The 10,470-nt window shown below is 45.4% G+C and overlaps 1 protein-coding gene across 1 annotated transcript in view; it reads left to right on the top strand.

Annotated features, from left to right (window-relative positions):
- The first annotated feature begins 384 nt into the window (after window positions 1-384).
- The window catches only part of LOC147904301 (Peptidase family M48 family protein), a 43,854-nt gene continuing 33,768 nt past the window's right edge, over window positions 385-10,470 (top strand). The window contains exons 1-2 of the mRNA XM_087393977.1: window positions 385-916; window positions 1,004-1,471. Coding sequence (XP_087250103.1) covers window positions 428-916; window positions 1,004-1,471 — 957 coding nt within the window. The 5' untranslated portion in view covers window positions 385-427. The remainder of the gene's footprint in view (window positions 917-1,003; window positions 1,472-10,470) is intronic.

The raw sequence follows: 10,470 nt of genomic DNA, 5'->3' as shown, positions 1-10,470 counted from the left end.
TAAGGAAAACCATGTATGCTGAAACTGCAGACTTTATTGCTTTTTCAACTGAAATATAAGATACAATGGCAATAGTACAAAGTGTGCACCGAAATGCTCCAACTCCCATTTTGCACCCACATGATCGAATGCGGGGGAATCAAATTTATGCGTGGGCGGTGGGGAAAGAGAGGAGGACCAAAGATGTGATGCAATGAGCGATAGGCCCCGCCAAAGTGCCCTTTCCTCGTCTTACTCCTCCTTGAGGGCTGGATGGTATGTTTGGCTGGTGCCTTCCAATTACATGGGGCCTTCCACGAAAATGCCCATTTCGAAATATGTTGCTTCTTCAATAAATAGGGGCATTTCATCCCACTTTAGCAATCTTTAAGCAGTAGTAATGTGCTCCAAACTTACTCAGAATCGTTGAGATTGAGAGCTCGCGATCATGGCACGCTCCCTCAAGAAAGCTCTCCACCATCTCCACCATCAGCTCTTCCCTCTCCTCTCCCTTCCTTCTTCATCTCCTCCTTCCTTTGAGCTTTCACATCTCATGCGTTTCTTCTCCTCTGCTTCACAGTATCGCGCCTCCCTCAGTTTTCGATCCCCTCCTTTCTCTTCGCTCTGCTCCTCCCCAACTATTCGTAACGCCGTCTCTCACATAAATGTCTCCAATGTATCCCTTGGACGCCGATTTTATCACACCGACTCCCGTGGTTTTCAACATTTTGAAGGCAGAGGGCTCAAAGCCATGTTAGAGACACCTGAAGGAAAGAGAAAACTCAGGCAATATACCATCATCTTCGTCGCTATAATCACGTTCTGTGGAACGATTTATGTTACACATTTGGAGGTCATACCATACACCTATCGCAAGCATTTTGTGCTTATTCCCCCTCACTTTGAGGTGGCATTGGTTGAGGATCAATTCCAGGTGGTAAGTGCCATGACCTCCGCGATCTTTCTCGTCGTCGTTTTGCTTTCATTCGTGTAAGAGCTTCACCTCGTACGATTTTGATCGCAGCTAAAGAAACAGTGGAAGTCGCAAATTCTTCCACCTATACACCCCCAGTCCATTCGAGTCCGGAAAATTGCCAAGGATATTATCCAAGCAGTGATGGAAGGCACGAAGACGAAGGAGGATTGGGACACCCTTGAATTTAACGACAGTGGTCTGTTGCAGTTACCTGGGGAGCGTGGGAGGGATGTTCAGGCCTCGAAGGAAAGTGGGTCTTTACCAGCTTCAGCACAATGGAATGCCAACGACGAAGCGTTGGATGACCTGTGGGTCGATGAGGCCAGGAAAAAGGCCAAGAAAAAGGGTCTCAAGCCATTTGTGGAGCATGTGAAGCTTATGAAGTGGGAAGTGTTGGTAATAGAAAAGGATATTATGAATGCCTTCTGCCTTCCCGGAGGCATAATTGTGGTGTACACTGGCCTTCTGAGGCGTTTTCCCGGTGACGCAGAGATCGCAACTGTCTTGGGCCATGAGGTGAGTCACTTCCCACTCACATTTATTGCAATGTGCATATCGAGGAGTAGTCCAATGAAGAACAAAGTATTAGACAGATCTCTGTCGTTTAAGCTGGTCTTCCACTGGGATGGTCGCACTCACAGTTTGTACACTAGTGCTGTCATAGACCACAGGGAACAGAGCACAATGTGTACAAAATAGACATATAGGGCTTTTACAGCTGTATATCATGTGCATCACATCCAACATAAAACAGTGTATGGAATATGTATAAATTCCTATTAGTTGGCCAATGCGTGAATGGGCTATTCAGCTCACTGGGCTAGAATAGCTCACAATAGAGTAAGAGTGAGAAGAGGAGAAAGAGCAAAGTAAGGGTTGGCTGAGGTAGGTCTCCAATGAAAAGAAGGAAGGTGCAAGGCTTTTGGGACCCATGTCTAATTCATCTTTGAAGATATTTTAATCATGTTCACAATGATGCTACCAACCTTCTCTCCAAACTAGCCAACTCCATAATCCCTCTGTTACAATTTGGCTTGATGCAGTCCATGCAAGGCAATGGCAAAAGATGACTGGCTTAACCAAAATCTGAAAATACAAATTTCATAGCTCATAGGCCAGCCTCTTTTTCAAAGTTGAAGGACATTTCAGAGCATTGCGATCTTGGTTGCTTTCACAAACAAACATCTGCTCTCAACAATAGCATCATCAAAGTAGCTAAACAGACGACCAACACTGGTGACGCTTCATTGTCATGAGTGACAACACAAAGGCAAGCACGGGTAGCTCTACACTCTCTGCTCCCGTCCACCCCAACTTGCCAGATTTGTTCCATCCCAACCCACTTTACGTCATGGGTGATGACTTTCTGTCCTCCGCTTGGCACACGCCTACCTGAACCTCACCATCAATTATAAACATCTTCACCCACTGCTCGTTCGCTTTTTGCAGTTTGCTAGCTTATGACCACTGTCTTCAAAAGCCAGGCGCAGCCTCTTCATCTGCCATCATTAGCCATCCATCGTAAACCCATTTGCTCCTCATCTGCCCTTTGCTCCAGTTTTACTATTCTACCATCAGTCGACCCACTTATATGCCGTCTGTAAAGCCCCTACGCTTGCTCAACCTGCCAGGAGCTTTGCTCAAACCTGCATCCCTGTCTTGACTAAGGTCGAACCTAATCCTACACTATTTCAGTTGGGGTGAATATAACCCTATCTAGAGCTAGCAACCATCCCACCTAACACCTTACTTGCCTTACTGTCCTATCTGTACTACTTGCTCTAGCACTACTAGCTGCCACAGGTGTACCGATGTACTAATTTCAAGCATAACAAATTTGAGGACAGTTTTTGAGCTTTAGGAAGAGATGAGTATTGAGCAATGTCTGGTCTCCATAGGATGGAAAAACTTGATAGCAAAGGATGCAAAAATAAAATTGCATAAGATGACAAGCATGACCATGAACACCTAGGTGATGCAACAAGAGCAAGGAACACACGACAGTTCCAGTCTTGAAGATGCATGACAGGATATTGAGGAGCATGACAGTGTGGAACACGTGGCTTAGCTGGAGATGCCAATGTTGAACAGATTCCTTATGCTAGTGGGGTTTAGGGTTCAGGAGATGTCGATAGTATATGGTTTAGGAGATGCCGATATTGAATAGATTCCTTAGAGGTTTACGGTGGGGAACAGGGCTGCAGCTCAAAAATTACCAATGCTCCTCACAAGACTTATTTTACCGCTGCTCACTTGGTGATTCTATATGAGGGCCTTACCCCTTGTGCAGCCATAAGGGAAAAGATGACATCTCATAGGAGTATTAAAATGCAAGGACAGACTTTTGGAATGGTGGCCTCATATCACATACAGCATATGATAAATGTGGCTTCCATGCATTGTCACCTGCAAAAGCAGTATGAAAGCAAGAGCATGCTGCCACATGGCAAAGGGCCATTATCCTCATGTAGACAATCAATGCAAGTATGTACTCTATTGCTATAAAAGGGAGGTCATTTTCAGGCAATAATATTCGCAAGCTCTGAAGTCTTTCTATGTGTAACTAATTGAGCTTGAGTAACATAGTTGACCTTGAGTTTGTGCTTTAATTGTCTGGCTCTTCATCTACATGTGTGCTCCACCCACCCTCGATTACTTTAAATCCTGAGGTACTTATGTTTTCACATGGTATCAGAGCAAGTCCATGCCTTTCTTTGAGGCTTGTCCATGTTGTATTGGAGTTTCCCCTCTCCACTCAACTTCAAGATGCTTTGCGTTTGGAGCTATGGAGTGTGTGATGTTGAGTTTTGAGGCTTTCTTGAGAGTGTTTGAGTGAAAGAGTGATCTTGTGTGAGCAGTGGACATGCTCCCACGAGTGTGCAACTAGGCTGCGCACAGATTGAGAGAAGCTGGAATGGGCAAGATTTGTTTCGCACGCAGTAGATAGCTCTAGCTATTGAATGTACAATATGATGCAGAGAGCCTCTGTCAAAGTTGCGTTGGGCTTTGCAGATTGGCTGGTCAGTGTTTGCAGGGTGGCAGAGGAGAGAGAAGACATAGCTGATTGGTGGAGAGGAAAATTGTGCACCAATGCTCAAATTTTGCAGGTGCCTATTTGTGCATTTATGCACCACTGCGCCTCTATGATTTCGTGTGTGGCCAGAGAAATGTGCCACCAATGCGGCTTTGTGGGCATAGGCCCTAGAGAGAGTGAGCGTGAAAGTTTCTCTGTGTGTTCTTGTGAGAGTTTTTGAGGGTCTTCTTCATCATTCTTTGTTGAAGTCCTGTTTGCTAACGTTCTTAGTCTTCAGACTACTAATAGGCAGCAACATGTACTTGACGACCCAACGATAGTCTATTAGGGCAACTGCAAATCAGCAGTTCTAAGCACAACAAAGAAGTTGACTACAACAGCAAGGCTCCTACAGCAAGGCACGAATGTGAGATGTAGTCTACCACAACAAGACTACAAAGCCCATCGATGATTACTATGACACAAACCAAGCACCACAAGCAAGCAAGTAGACATGCAACTATTGGTAAGCCCAATACACTAGCAATATGACCTGGTTACAAAACAAGCGACCTACAGCAGACTCTACACTCAACGACTCAGACGAGACTCCAGTAATAAGCAGGTTCCCAACAGCAACTTGAAGCAAAAGCAAGCAGAAGCGAAAGCGCACAAGCAAGGTAGCCGCAATACTGTGTGCCGCGACCAGATAACAAATCGACAAATGACAGCACTGACCATATCTACAAAGACACAAGCAAGCTGACTACAACACAAAAGCACAATGACCTAGATGTCCGATGCGACACACGAAGTAGCAAGCTCATCACACAGTTGTTAGAATTATTGGCATATTCTAGGCAGTGGCCAATGTAATCCATAAGTGAGTTAGGGGCACTTTTCCCTCACTAGGAGGTTTTTTCCCCTAACCACATTTAGTGGGTTAGTATGGTTTTGTCACTTGGACAAAACCATCTCCTCACTTGTACTCATCTTATCTCTCTTCTTTTGCAATCGTACGTTTTGCTCTTGCTCTCACACTCTTGCTTGCTTACCTCTTGCTCCCTCCGTTCTCACATTTGGTATCAGAGAAGCTTGAGCTCTTGGACCTGCTCCTTACTTGCAAGCTCCTTCATTCCGTACAGCTCGTGCTCCTGCTGTTGCATTCTGTCCGTGCCATTTTGTACGCTCGCAGCACTCCGTAGAGCTCCCCATCCGTACAGTCGCCATACGTCCGTACGACTGTACGGAACTACAGTGAGCCTGCCCTTCCGTACCACCATTGCAAGTCTGCTGTACAAGCTCGTGGGTGTGACTATTGCTCTGTACTGTTACTGTACAGTGTCCATACTCACATGTGACGTCGTACAAGGTACAATGTCGTACCACCGTACTCTGTCAGCATCGTACTTTGTCTATGCATCTCCCGTACGGTTATGTGCAACTGCCTACTTGCTGTACAGCACTCAGACTGTCCGTACAGCTGCCTTGCAGACTGCATTCTTGTGAATTTTGCTCCAGCCAGTGCAATTTCTAGTGACGGGCCTTCTTGCAAGATTACTTTGGAGGTTTTCCTATGCAGGTGCACTTTGCAGATAGCCATTGTTTGGCTTAGATTGTGGAAGCACGTTTGGGGTATTTTGTTTGTTGCAGGCGCATTGCAGTCAGGTTGCAGAATCTGCTCCAACAATTTGGGGCTTTTTGGTTCTGCTTGCAATCTTGCAGACAAAATTTGGGGCCTTTGGTTGATTTGCCCTCTTTCACGTGCAATTTCTTGCAGGAATTTGGGGCCTTTGCATTTTGGATGCAATTTGGCAGTGGACAGATCATTTGGGAGCTTTGCAAGTAGTTTTGGACTCAGTTTGAGTCACATTGCAGACATTTGCCACTTTTTGCAGATTTTGGGCATTTGTAGAGCAATTTGTTGCATTTCAAGCCTTTGATAGGCTGTGACAGCAATTGGCATTTTGGGCAGATTTTTTGCAGACTTTGGTTGTGCATCTTACATCCGAGGAAGGGATTTCAATGTTTAGTTTGCTGCATTTTTGAGTTGTCTGATATGGCTTAGAACAATCCCAATGAGGTCTTTGGAGTCCTCACACAGGAGGATAAGTTGGATGGCACCAACTACTCCTTGTGGAGCTTTATGGTGTGCAACATTCTAGTTGGCAGACATCTCTGGGATTATGTCAATGGAGATGAGACAAGGCTAGAAACCGTGGCTACACCTGTCACTCCTACAAGTGGAGGCAGGGGTAGAGGTCAAGGTGCAAGACAAGTGGTAGGAGCAACAATTGCTACTTTGGTGGCTCCCATTGTAGAACAGAAAAGGTGGGATTCACGGGATGCACAAGCTCTTTCAGTTATTTATCTTTCTGTCAAGAGGTTTATCATTCCTTACATTCGGTCATGCAAGACCTCGAAGGCAGCTTGGGAGATTTTAGAGAGCATGTTTGCAGCAAGAAATGATGCCAGAGTCTCATCTATCTCATACACACATGGATGAGGGAGATTCCATGAATGCTCACCTCACAAAATTTCAGGATTTGAGGGAACAGTTGCTGAATATAGATGAGATTATTCCGGATTCAGAGATGATTACCACCACTCTGAATTCTCTTCCTGAGTCCTATCTCGGTTTCCATACCTCGCTGAATTTGTCATTGGGGGGGGGGTAGCAATCCTTTCTCTTTTCACAGTTAGGACTCTTGTTGCAGGAAGAGCAAACAAGAAAGAACATGGCCACACGGGCTGGTGAACATGCCATGCTTTCAAAGTTCAGGCCCAAAGGGAAAGGGCAGCAAAAGCAACATGGAAATCAGCCCATACATCAGCATAAAGCTGATTCGGGACAGCCCTCTCATAAGGTTAAAGGTGATGCAGAGAAGCCTAAGAGGAAGGGCATTTGTCACTATTGTAAGAAGCCGGGTCACTACATTGATGAATGCAAGAAGCGAATAGCAAAGGAGAAGAAAAAGGATTCGGGTTTGGCTGTCTCAGATGCATCAGCTCCTAATGCACATGAAGGAGGGGATGTTACAGCCAACTTTGTAGAAGAGGATTATGCCTTTTTGTCTTGCATTTCAGATTTTCCAGTGGCTGGTCTAGATACTACAGCCACTCTTGAGGATGACTTGTATGCTTTCTTGACTTGCAGCTATGACCCTTCAAAGGATGCATGCTCTTTCAGTGTCAATGAGACACTAAGCACTTGGTATTTTGATAGTGGTGCTTCCAAGCACATCATTTCAAGGGCATCTCTGCATGCACCACCCGCTAAAAAGAAGGTGACATGTGCAAACAATTCTTCTTATTCAGTGTGTGGAGTGGGTGACATCTGTTAGATATTACCCAACAGAGTGTACATACTACACATAGCGGAAGACTGATAGCTCAAACAGTGTGTGTGTGGGGCGTGGAATCACAAACTTCTTAACTTATGTGCATAGATTGCAAGCCAGTAAATAGACAATGCTCAGAGAAAAATATAGAAGCAACACTTTATATTTCCGTCCATCCACAAAGTAGGACAGGATACAATACCAACAGGTTATCCTAGTAGATGCCAAGCACTTCTAGATCTTTGAGTCTGCATGCTCCACCTCGAGCAAATGTAGACTCTCTGTCTAGAGTGATCCTCTCCACCTTGCTGCCTATAGATCAGCATAGGTGGGCAACCCTTCAAGCTCCGTCTGCAGCTTCTCTAGGTCTCTTGGTCCTCCAAAGTATAGGCTCCAAGATGGGTAGAAGACTGCTCCTGCTGCTTGTGTGAAGGCTGCTCCAGATGATGTTGAATGAGGGCATGGAAGCCCTCCTTTTATAGGGCTCAAGGCCCCCTTGAATGGACTGACCAGCCAGCCTCATCCTGGCCAACCAGTCTGCTTGCTGGCCGACCTGGTTGGCTGGTCCAACCAGCCCTATATAAGGGCCCTAGCTAGCCCTTTTGGGCTGCTGCTAGACGGCCCTCTTGCAGGCTTCATACCTGCCCACAGACCCCCGCCATGCAGCTGTACTGCAGCTGTACAGGTCCGCGCCCTGTTCAGGACCTGCTGCAGGCAATACCCCTGTGCACAAGCCTACCCAAACAGGTCGCCATGCTGCGCCTCCAATTGCAGGTCCATGGGGCCTGCCCTTTGCCTTGACAGCTGCCCACATGGCAGCTCATGTGCTGCCCATGTGGCAGCCCCAATATTTCCAGGTCTACCTCCCCATGCTCTCCTCATATGGAAGCTTACAGATGGGAGGTGACCATTCCAACAACATCTTAGTCACCTCCACGGATGGCACAGATTTCAGAATTACTGATGTTCTTTATGTGCCAGGTATTAAGAAGAATTTACTTTCAGTGTCCTCTCTCAATCGAGGAGGATTTCAGGTCATATTTGATGATGCTAAGTGTGCAGTCCGAGACAAAGAGAATGACTATGCTTTGATGTTGTTTGGCACTTTGTATCGGGGTCTTTTTCAGCTTGATATTTATGAGAGAAGATCTGCTCTTGCACTTTCAATGAGCACTCCCACTGCTGCCATGTAGAATGCGGAGTTATGGCATGCCACTTTGCAATTTATCTGCAAAAGAAGTAAATTCTACTGCCAATGTGTCCAAGTGAAAATTCCCAAGTGCTCATAGGTAACTCAAACTGAGTTCCAAAAAAAAAAAGTCCAAAAATCCCAAATTGCTTGTACTCTGCCTAAATGCATCCAAATGCCAAAAGCCCCAAATTTTGAGCTGAAATTGAGCCAAATTTCACCCAAAAAGCAATTCTATGTTCTAGAATGCACAAGTCCCAAATTTTTGCTAAAAAGCTTGACTGCAAATGAAAACGAATTTGCAGATACCACTTTACGTCAAATGAACCTATGCATCAACGAAATCCAATTGATGGATTGAGCCTATACAAAACAACAGCGTACAAATGATGCTTGTAGGTACTGGAGCTGATGGCGTGGCGCATGTACGATTGAAGCAAGCAGTACTGGTTACAGTACCGTACGGAAGCCTTGCGCTGTTGTACGGCACATTGCAAGTTTGAAATCCGTACAGCGTACAGACGTTGTACGGCTGCTTGCGTGCAGGTGCTATCACCCTACGGTGCTGATGCAGATACGCAAGTACAGGTGTAAGCAAGTACCAAGGTACGGTGGCTGATTCGAAACGGAGCATACGGAGCTGATTCGCACGGCTGATTTGTATGGAAGATGAACAGAAGGCTGTACAGTCCAGGAGCGCAGATTGTACACAGCAGAGGGTACGGCACCTAGAGGCTGGTGCACAGGTTGAGCTACGTGAGCTTGGGAGCTAAAGTAGAAGATTTGGGAGCTAGTCCAGAAAGCAGGAGCTCGGGATCTAAGAGCACTCTCACACACGGACAATGGCAGAAGTCCGAGAAAGAAGCAGATGCTCTGATACCAAATGTTAGATAAAGAGAGAGTAGGAGAGTCAGAGAGCTGAACGTAAGTTTGCAATAGATGAAGTGAGAAAAAATACAAAGCAGGGAAAGGTTTTGTCTAAGTGACAAAACCTTCAGACAATTTGCCCCTTTTTGAGTTGCAATTTCTTGCAAAAATTTGGGGCTTTTTGCTTTACACAGCAATTTCTTGTATTTTTGGGGCTTTCAAGCAATTTGCCCTCTTTTGGATGCAATTTCTCTGAAGAAATTGGGGCTTTTGGCATTCTGATGCAATTTGGCAGTGTACAAGCATTTTGGGACTGTTGCAGGCAATTTTGGACTCATTTTGAGTGACATTGTAGACATTGGCAAATTTTGCAGTGTTTTTTGGCAGTTTTGGAGAGCATTTGCAGGATAGTTGAAGTGCACTCTGAGCCTTTGACAGGCTGTGACAGTATTTGTCACTGTGGGCAGATTTTTTCTTTGCAGATTTTACTTGTGCATTTTATATCCCAGGAAGGGATTTCACTTGGTCTGTTTGCTGTATTTTTTGAGATTATCTGGTAAAAATGGCTCAGAATAACTCCAATGAAGTGTTCAGGGTTCTCACACAGGAGGATAAGTTGGATGGCACCAACTATTCCTTGTGGAGTTTCATGGTTCGCAATATCTTGGTTGGCAGACATCTTTGGGATTATGTCAATGGAGATGAAGCAAGACCAGATACAGCGACTACACCTGTCACTCCTACAGCTGGAGGCAGGGGTAGAGGTACAAATGCAGCACAAGTGGTTGGAGCAGTTGCTCTGGGAGCTCCCACAGCAGAGCAGAAAAGATGGGACTCTAGAGATGCACAAGCTCTTTCAGTAATTTCTCTTTCTGTCAAGAGATTCATTATACCTCATATTCGGTCATGCAAGACATTTATGGCAGCTTGGGAGATACTAGAGAGTATGTTTGTAGCAAGAAATGATGCCAGGGTTTCCTTTCTGAAGCGAGAATTTTCCCATACGCATATGGAGGAGGAAGATTCCATGAATTCTCACCTCACAAAGCTTCAGGACCTCAAGGAACAATTGCTGAATATTGATGAAGTCATTCCGGATTCAGAG

Source organism: Dipteris shenzhenensis, chromosome 2, assembly GCF_047967505.1.
Source record: "Dipteris shenzhenensis isolate YYH24624 ecotype China chromosome 2, Dip_SZ_1.0, whole genome shotgun sequence".
NCBI classification, from domain to species: domain Eukaryota; kingdom Viridiplantae; phylum Streptophyta; class Polypodiopsida; order Gleicheniales; family Dipteridaceae; genus Dipteris; species Dipteris shenzhenensis.
The sequence above is the reverse complement of the archived record's forward strand: the minus strand, read 5'-3'. Positions and strand labels throughout refer to the sequence as shown.